Consider the following 22,541-nt stretch of genomic DNA (forward strand, 5'->3'; position numbering starts at 1 on the left):
TTACGAAAACGAACTATTAGGCCAAAGTAATGAAGACTATCAGATATCCACTGTGTGTTTGTAATTATTAGTATTTATCGCGGGGACCATTGCTCGGCTGTTAACAACCACCACTTAACACAATTTGAATTTACGCAAAAAAAATGAAATCAATATTCTATTTAAGAAGGAAATGTACTTTTTATTGAAAAAATCCAATGTAGTATATGATATCTTTTCAGTTTCAATTCAATATTGCTCAGCCTTTTCAGGAAACTATGTGTGAATATAAAATGTCCTCCTTTTTGTGTTGTTTGACAGTACATAACTTCCAGGCTACAGAAATAAAGACACTAGCCTCTATACAGATGAACTGCTCCTGTGCCCTGAATCACTCTGAGTACAATAGTGTATATAATATCTAATGTTATATGGGATTAGATTTGTTTCATGATGATGGAATAAAAATCTCCTCTCATTGCTCACTCATAGAATGAATTAATTTTCCATCGTCAATATTGTGTCATCGATCAAATGAGAGCCCTGGATGAGGCAAGAAGTGGACAGTATTCTCTTATTTCACAAGTCTGATACTGCGTTGTAATTTATTATCATCTTACAGCTAGAATTAAAGCTAAATGAACCCACACGTTATCATTTAGCAACCTCCATGTCTTTATTTCCCCAACTGTTTAAAGGGATCGTTCACCCCCAAATCAACTTTCATTTACCACACTACACCCACTAAATGTATCACAGCACAAAAGGAAGTGTTCATCGACTCTTGGACGTGAGGCTTGTGTCTGAGCCGTGATATTAGTTAGCTCAGTGGTGCTAGGTGAGCTAACAGTAAGTGCATGCTTTTCTCTGCAAGATGATACAGTAGGTAGGTGTATGACAGTAGTAAGAAAATAGTTCCCACATAAAACTGCTCAAAACAAGGTCTGTGGATTATCTTAAGTAACCTGGTCACGATTTCCTGAAAGAGACATTGCTGTTGAGGCTTTGAAATGTATTTCTTTGGCGCTTTGAGCACCACAAGCCGAGTGCCATTTATTTCCATTATATTGGAGAGAAGGCAGACATTTTTACGGCTGATATCTCCGACACTCTGCAACTCACATTAAAACAGACTGATAGACTGATAGATAGCACTACAGGTAAGAGGAAAAAAATATGGATTTTGGGGTGAACCGTCCCTTTTAATCATTCAAACAAAGTAAGTACATAGTAGCCTAGCTTGCAATGTGCAGGATTGGAGCCCTTACAAAACAATCACAAACAATAAAAGTCAACCGTCACTAGCTCAAGTGTTCTTTGTCCAGCTTTCGGTAACTCATCCCAGTTAAAATGACTGAGGTGTTATAATAAGACCGTGGTGACTTTCCTGAGGCACATGAGTCATTGTACTGATGGCTTAAACGTTCTAAGAATGGATGATGTGTTATTATGAGTTATCAATCAGATTTCTGTATGGTACTAAGGAACATACTCGTTTTTTCACATTGCTTACTACCCTTGGTAAAACCTTGTTTGCTTAAAAGCACATAAAGGATCCAAAAATGTTACTATTGATCTAAACACCCTGAACTAATGTAGAATTCATCTTCTTCTTATACTGCATACCTGCCTATTTAACTTGAGGCCATATCACCCTGCACCTAGATTTGTGTAATTTAATTTATAGATCCTCTAAATTGTTGCTGTACTAGTTGCATTGCATTTTCTATTGTACTTTGAGGCAAAAAATGCAGGCTTCAACTTCTCATCATCACTAATTTGTCTACATCAAACAGTAATATAAAGATCATTTTGACTCCAGTGTTGCAACTGACAGGTGTACAAAACTGTTTTGGACACCTGTTGAAAAACCACAACACACAGGCAACAAATGTTGATTGTAAACAACAGATTACAGTACACATGTACAGAAAATGATGTGTTATTGTGGTGATTTATGTCATGGGTTTTTGGATGTTTGTATCAATGAAAAGGAATATATACGGAAGGATTTTGACTCAGTAATGGTTGTAAAAAGTCAACAAGGCATTATCTGCATTTTTGGAAAAGATGCACCCTGTCATTCTAGAAAATTGATTTTGTATTGCGTGATATTTCCCCTAAATATACTTAGGTTTCCACACACAAACACCTCTGTATATGTATTTCTTAGTTGTAATTGTTCTCCCTTGTTGGTAAAAAGTGTATTGTGAAGAACTCTTTTTACTTCAGCCATCAGGGACGCTGTTCACTGAGGCCTGAGAAAGGTCAACTGGCCTCAGGTGTTTCCTTCGGCGGCACATTGTCCGGCCCATAGTGTGCTTTAGAAGTGGAGGGAACGTTAATGTTGGGGTCTCCATTGTTGGATGTGTCTATCTGGTTGTTCTTCCCAAGGCTCTTGATGATGTTCAGGTTGGTGCGGGCAGTTTCCATGAAGCTGTTCTCCAGCAGCCAGCCGTCAGAGTCAGAGTTGAGGTCACCCTGTCTCAGCACATTTTCGAGAGAAGTCTGGAGGTAACGAACCCCTGTCAACACCGAGAGCTAAAACAAGACACAGATACATATTAATGACAATGTTACATGAAACATGGACACAAATGATGATGCAAGAGGTCAAATAACTAGTTTTGTTTGGTTCCTTTTATATGCTTTAATTACCTCCGCCAAAGGTTTCTTTGTTGGTTTGTCGGTTTGTCAGCAGGATTACATAAAACCCATGAAATTTTCGAGTAGATCCAAATCATGGGGTGGATATACAAACTATTTCTCACTTTTGTTAACATTGTGAGATACGGTGTTTGCCCCTGGTGGAGGTCTGCACTCTGAATGCCCTTCTAGTTTTGTTTAAATTTTGTACTAATGCTCTTTAAACTGATATGCAGTTGAGTAAAGGGCAATAAGAGAGTCCAATTTGATGACAGTAGAGATTTACTCAAGGATTAGTACTGCGAGTCTGTGAAGTGTATGTCTAATAACAGTATTAATGCAAATTGAGGTCACACCAATCATGTCCTCCACTAGTGTCTCTATATAGGTATAAATATAAATAAAAAGACCCATTTCTTGTCACTGTGATTAAGTAATGTCTCATATTCAGAAAGTGTTAAGATAAACGAGAGTTAATAAGAGTTATAAAGTAGAAACAGGACACCTATTGCCACAATTGTTGCACCAACACAACTGCAGCTCTTTCTGGAGGATGCTGTCACTTTTAAAGGGTACTGCACTGATGTAGCATTGCACACTGAAAATATTGTTGGGCTCAGAGTGAGCAGCTTAAAAAAGCATCCAAATCGATACAGCATAACCAGAATAGATGCCTATTTAATTCCGCGCTCTTTTCCTCCTTGTCAAATCCGGGACGCTGAATTTAAAAATTTGGTTCTAAGTTCCAAGTAGTACTCCTCCAATGCTTGAAACAAACTGTAAAATGAGAAGAGTTTCCTTTTAACTTCACTATCAAGACATTATTCTGTTGTCAGCTTGTCTCTCCTCACTTCAAACAGCCAGGTGATGAGGACTGTGAGGCCAATGGACTGCATGATGTGGGTGTAGTACTCCAGCAGCGCCTGGCGACACCCTTTCATCCACAGGTTCAGCATTTCTGTCTGGTGCTCGTAGTTGAAGTGAGCAGAGTTGTTGGTGATCTGCTGCTGGATGCAGGGTCGGGGGGAGTTGATGTTGCAGCAGCTGAAGGGGACTCCGTCCATCAGGTACTTCCCCTCCACGTTACTTTTTAAACGGCTAGAAAGCAAGAAAGGGACGAAAAGATCAAGGTCTGTCTCAATGCTTTTTATGCATCAGTGTGAGAGAGATATAACTGTAGTGTGTCATTGTTTGGGACGGGAGTAAAATTAATACAAGTTATACAAGCACATATTTTGAGATACTAGGGGGATGATGGTGTTTTTACGGTTCGCCATCATAAGTGTGAATATATTCTCTATGAAATCAGTGTCCTCATTCTGTAGTTGGACTTACTCCACCACCTCTTTCTGGGACATATCCAGGTAACGGTTGCTGATCCACTGGATTTGAAACCAGTCTTTATACCCATTGTTCCCACAGCACTGGAACTCTATTTGCAGCATGTCCACAGTTCGCTTCAGGAAGCACCGTCCTGGTGTGTCCGTGTCCTTGTAGAACTTGATGGCGTCTGTCAGCCCCAGGTTCAGAGACTCCTCCAGCTCCCCACGCATGCTGTAACACATCAGAGCCCCCACCAGCACACAAAAGGTGAAGAAGAACGTGCATATGATGTAGGGCAGCATGATCAGCTTCCAGCGCAAGAACTTGGTGGTGTCCACACAGTCGTAGCAGATCTTCCCACCCAGGAAGTTTATGGCACAGGCGATGAGGCCCACGGCGATCAGCATGTTGGGCACGTACTGGATGTCCCTCTCAGCCATCAGCTCTCCTCGCTTGTTGATTTCCACCTTGAGGTAGAGCCCCAGGCTGAACAGGATGGCCCCTGTCACCACTGAGATCCAGTTCAGGATCCAGAGCACCTGGGCCAGCTTGTCCCTCTTGGTCTTGGTGAACTTCAGTTTCAAGACTGCCATGGTTTATATCTCCTATGTGTGTTTTCTTTTAAATCCGGGGGGGGGGGGGGGGTTAAGGGTGGGATACAGGTAGAGGAGGGGAGAGGAACAGGTTATCCTCCAGGGGGTGTGGGGGACCAAGGGGAGGGGGATTGGTTGGACAGTTCTCTGAAGGTCCTCTCATAAGCAGCTTAGCCTGGCAGTCATGATCGATATCTTGTGGACGCTGCATTATGGTTATACTGTAGATGCAGGCAGGTCTGTGAGACAGTGGAGAGCGTATGAAAAATATTCTCACATGATAGCACAGTTCCTTAAATTAGAAAACACTGTTGAGACTAAAACACTTCAGAGACAAAAACAGGATCAGTTATTTGCAAACAGGAAACAATCTGCATGTGAGACAAACTGATAAACGTTCAGCAAGACGTGATAGGTTTAAAAAACATGATTTCCATATAAATGCAGTGATTCTTGCATTTCCATCTAGACGAAGTTCCTAGATATGAAATGTAAGATGTAGCTGACATCATGAAACAGAATCAGAGAAGTCCACTGTACCTACCTTATCCTGGTCAGCATTCACCTTCAGCATCTGACATCATTTTCCCCTCATTTTCAGTTTGTTTCCCTTTCCTTACATCCTCAGATTTAGTCCTGAGAGAGGCGAGTGGTCGTAGTGACACAGATATTATAGAGAGATCCACCGCAGCATCAGAGCGAGACTCGTAGCCAAGTCCTGACCCTCCTCCTAATCCCCTTTAATCATTAATCAGCCCTGGGCCCAAGAGGGATTTGGACCCACCTTCTGCCACCTACGCAAATCTGACTGTCCCAGCGCTGTGAGAGTAATGCATGACGGCCATTGTGTGGGCGTGTTTGTGTGTGTTTTCATTTAGTAGTAAAAATGTGCAGACATCCAACTGGACATTATGAAAGGGGATATTGTATAGTTAGTCTGCAGCATCTACAGCATCACCGTAAGCACACATTTTAATTAAGTCAGCTTGTATTGACAACTAAAAAATATTTACACAAAGAATTCAGATACATTATTAATTCATCTTAATTATTATAAGTAATAATACTTTAGCATGTGCTGCCACCACACATGATCTAGAGAAGTAAATTAAGGCCATACAGGGTGTAGTGATTATTCTTGGACCTATATTACCACTATGGTGGCGGAGCAAAAATATGACTAATGACACATCCAAAAAATTCAGTGTCCACAGAAAAAAATTCAGAAAAATGACTCAGTATTTATTATAAACAAAAATAATTTAAAACAAATGTACATCCATAAATTTAAATCTAAATAAGGATTCTAAAGATAAGCTAAGTTAAGGTAAGGACAGTGTCAGCATTTGGCCCTGAGGATGTGAGGTCAAAGTCTTTCCTTCCCACTCTGGCCACACCCTCAAGGCAGGCTCCCTCTGCTTTATACTCAGCCATCCACAGCCACTAGATGGGGTCAGCTCAGGAAACAGAAATGGATAAGAGTTTGCTAACAATAATTTTGTCTCCTACACAGGATAACTATATCATTGACACAATCAGTGGTACTGCCAATAGAGGCCATGTGCCCCCAACGCAACTGCTGCCCCACCCTGGGAGGCTGACATTACTGTCTTTAAGAGGCTGTGGCGAGCTCATTTTAAGCTGGCATGAAGATATATGGTATTTTATGAAACTAGACAACCTCAGGTATTCCTTGGTACCAACCATGTCAACACAGCTTGTTGGTAAGGAGACTAAATAACACCCCATATTTAGGCTAAATTCTGGTGAGGAAACAACTGGCATGGCCCAAAGGGGCCCCTTAAACTCTCACCTCAAAATATCTGAGTGAAATTCAATGGGTACCAACGAGTGTCCCCTAAACTGAAGAAGGCTTGTTCCTCACAATCGACGTACTCCTTAAAATTAAATTTGTATGTTTGTTTTAATATTATTTGTTATTTATTATTTCAGGTCAGCCAAGTCAGTGATCTCTTAAGTCCCCTCTTAAAACTAAACTAAACTTTTATTGGAGAACCTTTCCCGATTTTACCTGAGTTTCAGTTAATTTACACTGTCTTTTATTTCCTCAGTCTTTATACACTAAAGTGTTTTCATCAGTGCTTTTAAAGGTTGTTGTTTTCATGTCTATATGAATGTATAAATAAAGATTATTATATCATTATTTTCAACTAGCCTAGATATGTCAACAGCATAATCAATCCCTGACATTTAGTTTTGGCTTTTGTTTTTAGTGTTTGAATCTAAGTTTTTTTTTTTTTTTTTTGTGGCCCCATATCTGGCCACCAATTTGAAAAATGTCCGGTGACACTACTGAACACAGTGATGAAAGAAAAAAAAAAATAACACTGCTGCTGCACTTCTCTCTACTGGTGGAAACTTTTTTGCCAATCATTTTCTCAAAGAAGGAAAGAAAGTAAAAAATGGCTGCTACAATTTACCACCGCTCAAGGTTATGTCTACAAACATCTAATTAATTTGCCTGCAAGATTGTGAAAAAAAAAAAGACTAACTTGTGACATCACTGACTGGTGTGTGGCCAAAAGTGCCAAATGCCTGGAAGATTCATGCTGCACAGAGCAGGGCACTCCTCCTCCTTCTGTCATTTAAGAAGTTCATTTTCACCTCCTGCTATCATCTCACACTTGCTGGTCTTAGCTATTATGTTTCCTACTTTAATTTCCTCACTGACACACACACATTAAAATACACTCACAGCCAGGCTGCAAATCAGCCAATGAAATGTTAACTGAGAGTGAGATTAGTGGATTAACATGTACCAAAGTAGCTTGTGTAAGAAGAGAATGTTACTGTAGCCACCGGGCCAGTCAGCTAATCCACAAGGCAGACAGAACACACAGCACTCACTGCTGCGCGGACCGAGAGTGAAGCGCAACGCAGCTACTGGAAAACCACGTCTCCAAGTGAGTACTGAGAATCAAACGAATATTTACAGTTTTCTCTTTGGAAGCTTGTAAAAATAATGATGACCATGTTCATGCTTTAATCTGTCCTTGCACAATCCATTGATCTAATTATGGAAACATGTCTACAAGAGGTTATCCAGGCTTAAGTGCAAAAGTTATTTAACCACTCATTGAGATTTCCTAAGTGCATTACATCAGCTATGGTTAAAACACCTCTAGTTTACAGTGTGTAAGATGTCTTCTAAATAAACATTTGTTTGTTAAAGCACATTTTTTCCCCCAGTAATGGTTCCTTGATCCCACCATGTGAGGTCTGTGAGCATCATGCTGGGCACAGAGGGCCAGTGGTCCAAGGCGTTAGCCAACAACAACATAAGAGCCATCCTCCGCTGGCTGCGGGAGCTCACAGCTGAAGGTACATCAGGAGCATTTGACTACCATAAAACTAGAATTCTATCACTCCTCCATGAATTCTTTGTTTCATTAACATGTTATCTCCCATAATGCACTGCTGCAGGTGAAGCTGATGTGGAGGAAATCCTACCAACTTTCAGCTGCTGGGTACAGAGGACATCAGAGTTTGCTAAAAAGGAGTTGTTAACACTATGTGAGAATGTGTGCCTTTGTTAATCATATTCAAATGTTTGATTTTTTAGGATCTTTCTTTTACATCTCTTCTGTCCTCCCACAGGTTTCAGCCGCTGCCAGGGCCTGTGGATGTTTCTGGACCGCAGTGCTTTCACCAGGGTGCACATGCTGCTCCAGAGACTGAAGAACTTGCTCACTCTCACCCAGTGGGCAAGAAAGCAGCTCAGCTCAGCCCACCTCTGGCACGGTACACACTTGCAGCATACAGCTGAACAGCATAGTGGTTTGGTTGATATTTTTGACTGCAGCTGTAGTTCTAACCATCTGACACGTGCATGTTTTTATTTAGGTGTTGGGGTCCCATGTGTGGTCTGCAGGGACACTTACAGCTCCTCAGACGTCAGACGTGGCTGCTGGAACCGAGAGCACAAAGCCCTTAAACAACACATCTGGCTGGGGCAACTGGTTCAGTGGTGGGGCATCATGGGACTCCTACCCAAGTACCCTGGTACATATATGATCACACACATTACATATATTAATGTAATGAACTCTTAGGAAGCCTCTCAAGTTTTTTTTTTGTTCTCTGCTGTTGTTGCCAGAGGCTCAAGAGGTGAAGCGTATCTCTCAGATGTGGAAGGAAATGGATCACAGCCATCGGAAAGCTTGTCTCGAGACGCCAGGGTAACTTGAATGATTTGACCTGTTGGAAGAATTCTGAGCCATGGTGGTTATTTTCCTCCTGCTTAAGTTCCTCTGTATTTCTTCTCTGCTTTTCTACTTTCTTGTGTTTGACCAGGTGGGAGGAGGGAGGAGTGGAAAGATACAGGTCTTTGATACAGGGGATGGTGACTCAGTTGGACAGGCAACATGGATGCATTTGGACTTCTGAAGATGGCGCAGAGCAGTGCTATCCTCCTCCTAATCTGCAGGCCCTGCTAAAGCTCGTGCTAGTGCCTCGTATCGACAACATGTCAGTCCAAGCGCTTGTATCCATCCAATTACAGCATCAACAAAGCCTTCTGTGGAGCATACTGTACAGCATCTTTGCTTGTACTGTGCTCTGTTCTGCTTTACTTTAGATCAGTACTAAATATGTTTGATTCAGGTTATGTAGCTCTTAACCTATACGTATCACAGCTCATGTACTTTGTCTTGGATATGGCAAACTTCCTACAGTGCAAAGACGACCTCCTTCAGTCTTTCTGCCACGCCTTCACTATTCCCTCCAGCTTTTCCCAACAACTCAGGGCCTTCTGGATGCTTGATCATGGACACATCAAGGTACATAACCAAGAAGCAAAAATGTATTTTATGTATCAGGCGAGTGACTGATTCAGTTTTTGATGATGTCATTAAGATGAGGACGTGCAAGCTGACTGTAATGCAAATGCTATTCAAGGGCCAGTTAAGCATCTTGTTGATTATATTAGCCTCCTTGTTTCAGCAGCACATAATGGTCTGCAGGTGACACTAATGGGCCACTTGAGTAGGGCGTATGATTAATTTAATAATGCTCCACTGTGCCACTCATTAGTGATGGAATTATAGTGTCTCTCTTTCAGAAGAGGAGATGCTTTCATGGTTGATAAGAGCTTTGCCTGCTTATTTATTGATAACAACAAGTAAGAGATAAGTAACTTTAGTTTGTTTTTTTTTTCCTTCATCTTAAAGGTCAGTTTAAAAGTAACCTTATGATGCCTCTTTATGTCATGTTACTCTCTCACCCAGGCCTCCATGGAGTTATTACTGAGCCCCAGGGCTGCTGCTCCCTGTCTCTCCTGGCAACATCGCTGCATCATTCACTGCCTGCTAACAAGGAAGCAGCCTCAGTTGGCTTTAAGGTACCTCCACTGGACCAGGCCTGCAATAGAGAGCGCTGAGGATGCTAAGCTCTGTGCAGACGTGCTGCTTCAAAACAGGTGCATTCTGTTACACAAATGACTTGAATCAGAACATATTGTTTTATTGTGTGATGCTGAAAATATCTCTGCTCTCCAGCTGTGTCTCTGAAGCCTGGGCTCTGTTGAAGAGAGGCCACACTGAAAGCGAAAACATGGTCAAGTACTTCCTCCAGGCCTGTGATAGATTTGGTTTGTGTGCAGAGGCTTTAAAGTGCATCCCTGCAGAATACAATGTAGGTGAATCTCTTGTAGTACGGCAGAACACATGCACCAAAGATATTTAGCCTTGAAATAACTTTTTTTCTGAAAATGTTTATCAGGGTGAAGAGAACAAAGGAAATGGGACTACAGGGCCACAGTTGCCACAGATAAAGAAAGGTAAGATAAAAGGTCCAGTTTGTAGGATTTAGTGGCATTTAGTGTTGAGGTTGCAGAAATGAAACTTCTCCCATGTGCCAAGCCTGTAGGAGAACTGCAGTAGCCCATGCCAAAGTGCAAATGGCCCTATCTAGCACCAGAGTTTCATTTGTCTGTTCTGGATTACTGTAGAGATAACATGGCGAACTCTGTGGAAGAGAACTCGCTCCGTAAGTAGATATAAACAGTTCATTTTAAAGGCCCTGACACACCAAGCCAATGGTTGTTGGTTATTGTCGGACCATCAGTGAACGCCTGTTGCCTTAGTTTTTATCGTGTGTCCTTCACCGTTGGCACTAGCAGGCCTTTGTCAGCTTTTTTTGGGGGCCAATGCAGCATGTTGAACTGGTGCTGGAGACGGCAAACTGACTCTCAAACGAACGTAAGCACTAGTTGGCTGTTGGTTGTAGGCTTTGTTGTGTTCAGGTGCAACTTTTTGGTCAAAACACAGACCCTGTGAGGTGACGCAACAGTAGCCCTTTGTCGCCACTAGTCTTTTGATGTTGGTATGGTGTGTCTGGGCCTTGAGAACACAACATTTTTTATTTTCAGGTGATTATATTCTGATGAAAACATTGTAATTAATGTTATATACCATCTCTGCCACTAGATGCCCCTAAATCCTACACACTGGACCTTTAAATGAATAGAATAGTAAATAGTATCAAGACAGAATAAAATATATTACATTTAACCGCAACATTATTTTTTTATAACACTCTTCAGCAGAAAGGCCACCCTGCCCCCTGTCTGCCAAACTTTATCAGGCTCAGAGAGACAACACAATGTCCCCAGAGGAACTGGTCCAATTAGTCAGAAAGGCTGTGATGGAAGTGAGAAAGCCACATCCCAAGATAAGGTACTGTGGCTGTAGATGGCATGTAGTTAACAGAGGTTGAGTTGTGTTAAAATATATTTAATACCCAAGAGAATCCAGCAGATCATTTCTCTATGTTCTTTATTCTAGTGAGATGGTGTGGCCGGAGCACACGGAGAGAAAATCGAAAAGCAGAGAGATGTTTCTGTCAACCAGGGCTCTCCGTCATCTCACGCCCAGCCCCTCCCCAATGGACATGGTAGAAGACACAGAGCAAACGGCACATACAGATGAACCAGAAGAGGAACAGCCTGTCCATAATGTATGCATTGTCAGTGTCCCCACGAAAAATGACCACAATAGCATAGTCTATTGATTTTGAGAAATAATGATCCTCGCCCTGCACATCTGTTTTTGTCCCAACAGGAGCCTGAGTCACAAGAGCACATTTCGTCTTCTGAGGATCTGAGCTCTGAGTATGTCTCCTCCTTCACCTCAGCCTCCTCCTTGCCTCGATTGAGACGCCGTCCTTATGTGTATGAAAGTACTGTGACTCTGCAGAGGATCTCCTCTCTCCTCAATGATGGAGAGAACCAAAGCAGGGAAGAAGAAGAGGAGGAGGAAGAGGAAGATGACAAAGAGAGCAGGAGCCCTTCATCAGCTGGTGCCTTGTCAGATTGCCTTGAGCCTGCAGGGACACTAGATGGCGCCACAGACCCCGTTTACCTGAGCAACTTGAAGAAAGACATTTTGGTGGAGCCGGTGCTTTCTGCAGAGGGTAAGCTTTGTGTTGCATCTTATTTCCACACCATTCACATTAAGAGGCAGTCATAAAATAAAGAGAAACTTAACTCTTTCCTAGAGGGAGAAGAGGATGTTAAGACAGAGGTTTTCTCAAGAGAGGAGTTCCTCAGTGTTGATGCAGTTTCAGGACCTTTCATGGACGAAACCCTACCTCTAAATAAGAGGTCAGAGATCATCTTATCTCACACTATACTTATGGTGCTCTGAACACACTTAAATCTAAGTTATGTTTATTTTCTCTGGTCCAGTTGCAGGTTATATCTTCCCCCTGAGTTCTACAGCAATGAGGTCAGCCAATCAGTACCCTTCCTCTGTGAGGCCCAGGTGGAGAGTCACAGCTTCCTCTCGCTAGACTATGGTGTGTATCCAGCTGGAGGGACAAAAATATATCAAGCTGAATTGTGCTTTACTGAATGTCCACATCACTACATGAACATTTATCTGCAGAGAAACTGGCCGGCTGTAAAGGAGACGAAATCGTTCACGGTCCCCCAGGTGTCGCCAAGCTGTGGAGCCCTGCAGTGTCACTCAACCAAGAAGAACAAGCAGACTGCATCCCTTCACAGATTTTCAGTTTTACTGAAGCTGCAAAATTGGACCGTTTCCTAGAGAGGGAACTTCATCAGGTAGGTAGTGTCTCTGTTTAAAGGCATACTTCACCCCCAAATTTGTATATCAGCTACTCACCCCATCTTTATGGGGTGAGTTATGTTCACCAAGACAACTTTGTTTTTGTCACATGCCTCCACAGTGAACGATGAATCCAAAAACGGAGAGAATTCTTAATGAATCCATTTACAACCGCTCACACACCTTGTGCAGTATGATCCGAGTCTCATTTATCCATCACATGGTCATTGTATGCTAAGTATTTCCCAAACAGCCATCCCTTTTCGACGGGAAACTGAACTGAAACTAAGTGAAACTTTTCAATGCTGTCTTCAAAGCCAGACTCCATTGACAAAAACAGTCATTTTATACTGCTGAACATGGAAACTGGTGGTCTGACGCTGCCCTCAATCAGTTAATTTGTTTATGTTCTTGTGTGAATTTGGTGTTTTAAAGGGTTAGTTCAAATTCACCAATGTCACACACTAACACAAAAAAAAACTACAGATTGAGGCAGTGGCAGACCTGCAGCACCTGTGTTCAGTGAGGTAAAATTACTCTTTTTGTCAGTGGAGTCTGGCTCTGAACCCTCGGAAAGGGCTGTCAGTTTGGGAAGTACTGAGCATACGACTGGATAAATGCAACGTGGATTATACTGCACGAGTTGCATCGTTTTGCTGTCGTCCCCTATGACTTCAGTTCATCAAAAATGTTCTCAGTTTTTTTCATTTACTTTGAAGGCATGAGAGGAAAGCAGAGGTTTGATCACAAATCCAAAGTACCATATAAATCGTCATTTGGGGGGTGAAGTATCCCTTTAACTCAACAGTGCATACTATAAGCTGATTACAACAGTACCTGTTTTCAAAATTGGGCTCTTCACTAATGTTTCTTGCTGTATGTGCTCAGAATACATATGAGCATCATCAGCAAGAGGGAGTTGTGGAATACTTCAGCCAAGGCCTCTCCTGTGCCCTGTCTGAAACCACTCAGGACCTGCTGACTGACCTTCACCATAGCCTTCTGTCAGAGGATCCTGTAGCCAGCGGCTCAGAGGCGTCAGCAGGGAGCGGTCAGCAGGACATCTCCCCCCTTGCCCCTGTGTGCAGCTCTATTTTCCCCACACAGCTTCAGATCTCTGGTAGCTCTCTGACCCCGAGCCTAACCTGCAACATCATAACCACCTGTGCTCCTTCTCACAACACCAAAGAGAGCTCCCCCACAGCCCAATTACAGATGGATGAACTCTGTGCCCAGAGCACCTCAGCCTGGCTCAATCATTGCACAGTGGGAAGCTGGTTGAAACAGGACCTGGACACCCACAGAGCTTCTAGTGGCTTTCTACCTGCTGCAGAGTCAGGAGCAACTATCACGTCAGGTGAAGACATTTTTTAAAAAAAACAAAGTTAACAACTTTTTGTACCAGCTTAAAAGGCAGCCACAAAGAACCATCCAGCATCCCAATAATTCTTATACATATCCATGCATACATACAGTCCATATACATACACATCTTGTCCAGTAGTGATGTTTTTTATATTTGAATATAAACAATACTTTACATATCAAACCATATACAAACCTATGTAACCATATGGTTTACACTGGTCTCCACAGATAATGAAATGTGTGCTACCAGTTGCCTTATTGACATTAGGAGCTCCTAAAACATTGCAAATGGTCATTAGCAAAATGCTAATTGAAAGCCCCATTTATCTCATTGCTATTATCATTGCTAGCATTGGTCTTAGGACAAATAATTTGTGTTTGTGCTCTTGCCAGACATAATTGTGTGTCAGAGGTGCTGCTGTTCACTGCAGGGTGCAGGACACAGGTAAATGTACCAAAGGCAGGGGGTCTTGGCTGCTAGGGAAGGGAGACTGGCGAGGAAGTGAAGTGTCAGAGATTGGTTCCCTTAACCTTGCTGCAGCAGTCAGTCATCCATAAAACGACCCCTTCCCCCTCCCTCCGTCCCCCACACCTTCTATGGGGGGTGTACTGTCTACCACAGCAAGCAGACCTCCCTCCATCTGCTTGGTTGTGCTGATCACCGCCGGGCCTCGGGGATCTACGGCCTATTGCCCCAAGCTGATGCCCCAACCTTGTCACCGGGACAAGGGTTAAAGACATAACAGTGGCGCAATGTTGCATAAAATTAGAAGGACAATGTCAGGCTGTTTCATAGACATTTATTGTGTGTGTTGCTTCTAGCAAGGATTTCTGACAATGTTAACACTTACACTTTTGTTTCTGTTCATCCACAGATAACAAGAAGCCCTCTTTTGCACTAGGCCAACCGTATTCCTACACTCTGGTCAACTTTACGGACTTCACCGCAAAGCAAAAAGGAGACAGCAGAGATGGCAAACAGGTACTTTATTCTAATGATACACACTGTACATTGAAGCTGTGGCGTATTCATTATAAAGAGACAAAAGCCAGTGTGGCCAGTAGGGGTCACTATTGTTCCAGTTAAGATGCTTGACAGCATCTCTGATTTGGATGATCTCATTTCGGGTCCCTGGGGACTTTGCCTCATCACAACCCAGCAGGTGCCCTCTTTACTACCCTTCATCCCTCTTTCTCCTGTCCTCCAGCATAAACACCATTTGCTTGTAAGATCTCCGCCTACAATGATGTCATTTTCCAAACATGTAGGCAGTGCGTCACGGAATAGGATTGCATTGTATCTTGAAGTATCAAATGTGCATGAAATACCAAAGAGCTGTTATGTATTTGTCGAAAACACAAAATCTGATGCTGATGCAGTCACCTTTTTATATTGCATAATTTTACTGCTTACTTGTGCATTGACCTGAACATCACACTGCTAAGCACTGTAATATAATTGTGCGGATATGACCAGGTAATTGTTTTACTGAGGTTTCATTGGATAATTGTTTGATTGGGATGCAGTCACCTAATTATTTTGTTCAGAATTGGGGACCATATGGAGCTTGGCAGGTGAAACGCAATTAGGCCATGTTAATTTATGATGATTATACCTTGGGCCTGAGTAGCCTATACTGTACAAACAGTGTGCATCTATCACAGCCAATCTATTTTGGTTGTACAGTGCATGTTTGTGGTGAATGCATTACATCCATTACCTTGCAGACACAGTGTGAGTGTGTGTTATCTAATTGTTCATCCAGGCCAGGAGTGATACTGCGTAGGATTTTCTTAATTGGCAGATATAGAGATATTAATGACTAATGTGTGAAAATGAGTTTAAGACAAACCCTTACTGTCTGATCAAACTGTCGTCGATTTAATACCAGAGTTACTGAAGATAAGAAAATCAGGATATTAAACATAGTTATTAGAGTAAACTATAAATTTAGATCTCATCCCAAATGACCTCATGCATGACTGTTTATGATGATTATTGTGGCACAGTTGTAAATGAGATATTCACTGTGGTGAAAACAAAGTCATCAATCAAGTCACAGGAGCTCACAAAGAGATAATGTCCGCTTAAAAAGATACCGCAAAATGAAATATTACCAACTTTGCTGTCTTCATGAAAATACCAATATTTGCACACAGAGAGAGGCGGGGAGCAGTGGTGTTGGGTTGATGTTGCATGTTGAAACATTTAAGATTCGAGCGGAGACGAATGGCCTCTATTAGGAGCATTTAATCAGTGCTCCCAGTCTCCTGCGCCCCCCTGGGGAAAGATTAATGGGTACAGGATATTTCATCAGGCCCTCCACATCACTGCCCAGGATATGAGGCTGTAATTGTGTCTGTTTTGTGCTGTTGTTCTGTGTTACAGGCAGACAAAGAAGAGCCCGCAGGTTGGAGCAGTTTGGGGAAAGGTTCACAAGGTGCCATAAGAAGTGGCAGAACATCATTAAGGAAAGGAAAACGAGTGAAGAGAGCATGAAGATTTAGCACATCTATGGCACATTGGACAGCGCATGGAGAACTGAACTGGATGAAATATGTTCTCTACATGATGCATCTTCCTTTTGTTTCAAAAATACATTTTGATTTATTAACCTAAAGCAATACTGTAAGGATCAACACACGGCAAAATGAACTTACTGATCACAGGACAAGCTCGATGATCACCACATAGACTTTTCACCTTGACCTGATCCATCTCCCCTTCCTCATCAATCAACTGGTTAGATCGGTCTGACGGCTGCTGCTGCTGTCAGCAACCTTTCCCACCCAGCGACATTGTCCTGCCACACCCTTCCTCTTCCTCTGTAACACTGTGTGTCAGAGACACTTAATAATGAATTTCTCAGGAATTATTGATAAATGTGAATTATTAAATATTTTGCTAATTAAAGCTCCAGTAAAAAATAGACATCTGTGGCTCATGTTGTGCTTTTTTCAATCTGGTCACCAGGATACAAGTTGGTCCAATTGAAACATTAATGCACTACATTTAAAAGGCAGTGATGGTGTCCTTGAAAATGAATCTGCACTTTAGATTCTTGACAAAAAAAGGATGTTTGCTTTGCTGCCATTGCATCTCATGAAAAATGGATGACCTCCCAGTGCTCTCTGCTGCCCATCGCTCCCCATATTTGCACAGAGCCCAGGGACTGCATTTGGGTTAGCATCCTCCTCCCTCCTTCCTTCCCTCCCTCCCTCCCTCCCTCCCTCCTTCCCTCAGTGGCTTGTTCTGGGGGTGAATAACTTAACACATATTTCAGCTTGACACACTTCTGCTCGGGGTCTCCCCTGGGTGCCCAGTTCACGAGCCCACACATGCTGTATTATTTAAAACTGTGGTTCGGAGTTCTGTGTGTGTGGATGTGCATGTAATCTCCTGTTTGTATAAATGCCTTATGGAGTTGTTAGGCCTTTCCCTGTGACCTTGCAGGTGTGGCTGCACCTCTGATACCAGATAAACCCTGAGGTCTTGCCAGAAACAACATAAGCATGGCAGCATAATTATGATTCCCTCCTCATTTTTTTTTAGACTTTCTGGCTTTTCTGTGCTTTGATTTTTCTATTAGAAAAGGGACAATATGCTGTTTCACAAGCAGTACAACACCCCAGTGATAATGTATCAACAAAGACTGCAAAGTGATTTATTACAGGAAATAGTCACATGAACAATTTATCATACACCCAAGAATAAAGATCTGCCAGAGAAAAAAATCAGCATAAAACATAAGTAACAATACCTAATGATGCTAAAAAGCAAACCAAGACACATGCATGTAAGCACACACAATAACTCAAGCTGATCTCAGAGCTGATAACATCATGGAAAACAGAGTGCTGTGGTGCAGCAAAATGACACATAAATCATGTGCAAGGCAGAGGATTCAAAATGCTGCGTTTGTATGATGGATACAAATAGCCATCCGATGTCTGTAAAGCTCTCGTATAAATACTTGTCTTTGTGTTGCATGGGATATTTCACACTAAACTACTGTACAATTAATATTTCTGGATACAAAATGACTTGATAGCAGCCTCTAAAGAAGCTGATCACTTTGCCGCATCACTTAGAAATTAAAGTTTTAATGTTTTCTAGTCAGAATTTAAATGTTTTCTAGACAATTAGCTAAAGGTGTTTTAGTCCAAACATTTTGCAGCATCTGTTGACTGTACATCAAGGCAATAATTGTAGAAAAAACATGTAAGAGAGGGGTCTGACTATGGAGGTGTCTTACCCACTGGAGGGCACTGTGAGCGGCACTGAGGCTGGATGGCCAGGAAGGTTGAGAGACACCTTGGCCAGCTCACCAGATGGCCTCAGTGAAGCGTGTCAGATGGCTGTGACAGCTACCTGCCCTTCCTTAAAGACTGTCACCATGTATAAACAAACCATTACTCTAATTTGTGAGTGCACTGCCCAGTGTGTGTGTGTGTGTGTGAGAGAGTACACAAGGGCATGATTGCATCCCCTATTTCATTGAGGGCTGCACAGGAAAAGTGCACACACAATTTTTATTGAGATACTAATGAATTTTTTTAATGTCTAATTTTATGTCATACAACACTGACTTTTTATGTATTTTTTAAGACATACTATTGGCTACTATGATTACCATATGTTTTTAAGGACATTTTATTATTTATATACTATACTATATTTTTATTAATGTTATTTTATGTCATGCTATAGTTTTTGTTTTTGTTTTTGCCATTTTATACAATGACACAAAGTGCCTAAAACTGAGGTTCTTTAAATGGCCACTTGAGGCAGGCTCCAGAAGCCAGTCAGTCCCCACAGACCCCCATGTTAAAATGCCCAGCTATAAAGCAGAAATAAATGTTTACAGTCTAGTACAAAAAATGGTTTTGGTCTATATTTTATTTCCCCCTTCATGGTAACTGTACTGGAGGTGAATTTTATACAACTCAACCATTTAAATGTAATTAAGTCTTAAATTATGCATAATTAACGGCAGGCCGCTTTAAGTAACAGACTGTGTGTGGAAAGTGTCTGCGGCTTCTCAGTCGGATTCACCCCTTACTCCTCCCAGTGCCAGCCTATTTCCCAAATATGTCTCTTCTGGCTCCAAAAACTGAGATGACGATGGACAAAATGCCAAACTTCAAAATGGGAGTCCACAAACCGATGGATGATGTCACAGAAGCTACGTCCATTATTTTTACCATCTCTACATATTACTATGACTGTTTTTATGCTGTTTTCATGTTTTTTTTTATGCCATACTATACTATGGTATTATTTTTTATGTAATTTTTTACATCATACTATACTATGACTTTTTTTTTTAAATATAATTTTTTATGCTCTACTATACTTGCAGTTTTGATAACATACTATACTATGACTGTTTTTATGCCATTTTTATGCCATACTATAATATGACTTTGTATGTCATTTTTTATGCCATACTGTACTATGACTGTTTTTTGCCATTTTCATGCCATACAATACTATGACTGTTTTTGTGCAGCATGAATACCATACTATACTATGACTTTTAATATATTTTTTTCATGCCATACTATACTATGACTTTTTATATCATTTTTATGCCATACTATACTATGACTTTTTATATCATTTTTATGCCATACAATACTATGACTTTTTATATAATTTTTTTATGCCATACTACACCATGACTTTTTATATAATTTTTTATGCCATACTACACTATGACTTTTTATATCATGTTTATGCCATACTATACTATGACTGTTTTAATGCCATATGTGTGCCGTACTATACTATGACTTTTTATATAATTTTTTTATGCCATGCTATACTATGACTTTTTATATAATTTTTTTATGCCATACTATACTATGACTTTTTATATCATTTTTATACCATACTATACTGTGACTGTTTTAATGCCATATGTATGCCATACTATTCTATGACTTTTTATATAATTTTTTTATGCCATACTATACTATGACTTTTTATATAATTTTTTTATGCCATGCTATACTATGACTTTTTATATAATTTTTTTTATGCCATACTATACTATGACTTTTTATATAATTTTATTATGCCATACTATACTATGACGTTTTATATCATTTTTATACCATACTATACTGTGACTGTTTTAATGCCATATGTATGCCATACTATTCTATGACTTTTTATATAATTTTTTTTATGCCATACTATACTATGACTTTTTATATAATTTTATTATGCCATACTATACTATGACTTTTTATATCATTTTTATACCATACTATACTGTGACTGTTTTAATGCCATATGTATGCCATACTATTCTATGACTTTTTATATAATTTTTTTATGCCATGCTATACTATGACTTTTTATATAATTTTTTTTATGCCATACTATACTATGACTTTTTATATAATTTTATTATGCCATACTATACTATGACGTTTTATATCATTTTATACCATACTATACTGTGACTGTTTTAATGCCATATGTATGCCATACTATTCTATGACTTTTTATATAATTTTTTTTATGCCATACTATACTATGACTTTTTATATAATTTTATTATGCCATACTATACTATGACTTTTTATATCATTTTTATACCATACTATACTGTGACTGTTTTAATGCCATATGTATGCCATACTATTCTATGACTTTTTATATAATTTTTTTTATGCCATACTATACTATGACTTTTTATATAATTTTTTCATGCCATACTATACTATGACGTTTTATATCATTTTTTATGCCATACTATACTATGACTGTTTTTTACATCATTTTTATGCCATACTATACTATGACTTTTTATATAATTTTTTCATGCCATACTGTGACATTTTATATCATTTTTTATGCCATACTATACTATGACTGTTTTTTACATCATTTTTTATGCCATACTACACTATGACTTTTTATATCATTTTTATGTCACACTATACTATGACTGTTTTAATGCCATATGTATGCCATATACTATGACTTTTTATATACTTTTTTGTATGCCATACTACACTATGACTTTTTATATCATTTTCATGCCATACTATACTATGTCTGTTTTATGCCATATACTATGACTTTTTATATACTTTTTTATACCATACTATACTATGACTGTTTTTACATCATTTTTATGCCATACATATATACTATGATTGTTTTAACATAATTTTTATGCCATATTATACTGTGACTATGTTTACATAATTTTTATGCCATACAATACTGTGACTATTTATGTTGTTTTTTATGCCATACTATAGTATGACTTTATTTCTATGTCATTTTTATGCCATACTATACTATGACTGTTTTTACATCATTTTCATGCCATACTATACTATGACTGTTTTTACATCATTTTTTATGCCATACTATACTATGACTGTTTTTACATCATTTTTATGCCATACTATACTATGACTGTTCTTGTGCCATATGTATGCCATACTATACTATGACTGTTCTTGTGCCATATGTATGCCATACTATACTATGACTGTTTTTACATCATTTTCATGCCATACTATACTATGACTGTTTTTACATCATTTTTTATGCCATACTATACTATGACTGTTTTTACATCATTTTATGCCATACTATACTATGACTGTTCTTGTGCCATATGTATGCCATACTATACTATGACTGTTCTTGTGCCATATGTATACCATACTATACTATGACTGTTTTTACATCATTTTCATGCCATACTATGACTGTTCTTGTGCCATATGTATGCCATACTATACTATGACTGTTCTTGTGCCATATGTATGCCATACTATACTATGACTGTTTTTACATCATTTTCATGCCATACTATACTATGACTGTTTTTACATCATTTTCATGCCATACTATGACTGTTCTTGTGCCATATGTATGCCATACTATACTATGACTGTTCTTGTGCCATATGTATACCATACTATACTATGACTGTTTTTACATCATTTTCATGCCATACTATGACTGTTCTTGTGCCATATGTATGCCATACTATACTATGACTGTTTTTACATCATTTTTATGCCATACTATACTATGACTGTTCTTGTGCCATATGTATGCCATACTATACTATGACTGTTTTTACATCATTTTCATGCCATACTATACTATGACTGTTTTTACATCATTTTATGCCATACTATACTATGACTGTTTTTACATCATTTTATGCCATACTATGACTGTTCTTGTGCCATATGTATGCCATACTATACTATGACTGTTCTTGTGCCATATGTATACCATACTATACTATGACTGTTTTTACATCATTTTCATGCCATACTATGACTGTTCTTGTGCCATATGTATGCCATACTATACTATGACTGTTCTTGTGCCATATGTATGCCATACTATACTATGACTGTTCTTGTGCCATATGTATGCCATACTATACTATGACTGTTCTTGTGCCATATGTATGCCATACTATACTATGACTGTTTTTACATCATTTTCATGCCATACTATGACTGTTCTTGTGCCATATGTATGCCATACTATACT

The 22,541-nt window shown here is 39.8% G+C and overlaps 2 protein-coding genes across 5 annotated transcripts; one reads left to right on the plus strand and one right to left on the minus strand.

Annotated features, from left to right (window-relative positions):
- Positions 1–503: 503 nt before the first annotated feature.
- Positions 504–4,541, minus strand: prph2la (peripherin 2-like a). Its single transcript, XM_049595711.1, has 3 exons — positions 3,961–4,541; positions 3,477–3,723; positions 504–2,520 (listed from the first exon to the last, which is right to left on the minus strand). Exons 1-3 carry the CDS (start codon positions 4,539–4,541, stop codon positions 2,248–2,250), a joined length of 1,101 nt encoding a protein of 366 aa, XP_049451668.1. The 3' UTR covers positions 504–2,247.
- A 2,440-nt stretch (positions 4,542–6,981) lies between these two features.
- Positions 6,982–16,905, plus strand: LOC125900757 (uncharacterized). Of its 4 annotated transcripts, none has more exons than XM_049595956.1 (20): positions 6,982–7,465; positions 7,752–7,883; positions 7,986–8,075; positions 8,160–8,303; positions 8,406–8,564; positions 8,659–8,740; positions 8,856–9,045; positions 9,197–9,340; positions 9,788–9,978; positions 10,058–10,193; positions 10,281–10,338; positions 11,104–11,236; positions 11,345–11,516; positions 11,621–11,972; positions 12,057–12,162; positions 12,247–12,356; positions 12,446–12,624; positions 13,517–13,985; positions 14,872–14,978; positions 16,386–16,905. In XM_049595956.1, exons 2-20 carry the CDS (start codon positions 7,793–7,795, stop codon positions 16,494–16,496), a joined length of 3,024 nt encoding a protein of 1,007 aa, XP_049451913.1. In that variant the 5' UTR covers positions 6,982–7,465; positions 7,752–7,792; the 3' UTR covers positions 16,497–16,905. The 4 variants fall into 4 exon arrangements, with proteins under 4 accessions (XP_049451913.1, XP_049451916.1, XP_049451915.1 ...); XM_049595959.1 differs by having other exon boundaries at positions 13,601–13,985; XM_049595958.1 differs by having other exon boundaries at positions 11,107–11,236.
- Positions 16,906–22,541: the final 5,636 nt, after the last annotated feature.

The sequence above is a fragment of the Epinephelus fuscoguttatus genome, linkage group LG14, assembly GCF_011397635.1.
Source record: "Epinephelus fuscoguttatus linkage group LG14, E.fuscoguttatus.final_Chr_v1".
Lineage (NCBI taxonomy): Eukaryota > Metazoa > Chordata > Actinopteri > Perciformes > Serranidae > Epinephelus > Epinephelus fuscoguttatus.

Excerpts from the sequence above, each read along its gene's own strand:
- LOC125900757 (XM_049595957.1), top strand. The coding sequence starts at position 7,793 with ATGCTGGGCACAGAGGGCCAGTGGTCCAAGGCGTTAGCCAACAACAAC. Across the intron at positions 9,979-10,057 it reads GACGTGCTGCTTCAAAACAG|CTGTGTCTCTGAAGCCTGGG; the intron begins GTGCATTCTGTT and ends TCTGCTCTCCAG. Across the intron at positions 13,986-14,871 it reads AGGAGCAACTATCACGTCAG|ATAACAAGAAGCCCTCTTTT; the intron begins GTGAAGACATTT and ends GTTCATCCACAG.
- prph2la (XM_049595711.1), bottom strand. The coding sequence starts at position 4,541 with ATGGCAGTCTTGAAACTGAAGTTCACCAAGACCAAGAGGGACAAGCTG. Across the intron at positions 3,724-3,960 it reads TCCCAGAAAGAGGTGGTGGA|CCGTTTAAAAAGTAACGTGG; the intron begins GTAAGTCCAACT and ends CTTGCTTTCTAG. Across the intron at positions 2,521-3,476 it reads TCATCACCTGGCTGTTTGAA|CTCTCGGTGTTGACAGGGGT; the intron begins GTGAGGAGAGAC and ends GTCTTGTTTTAG.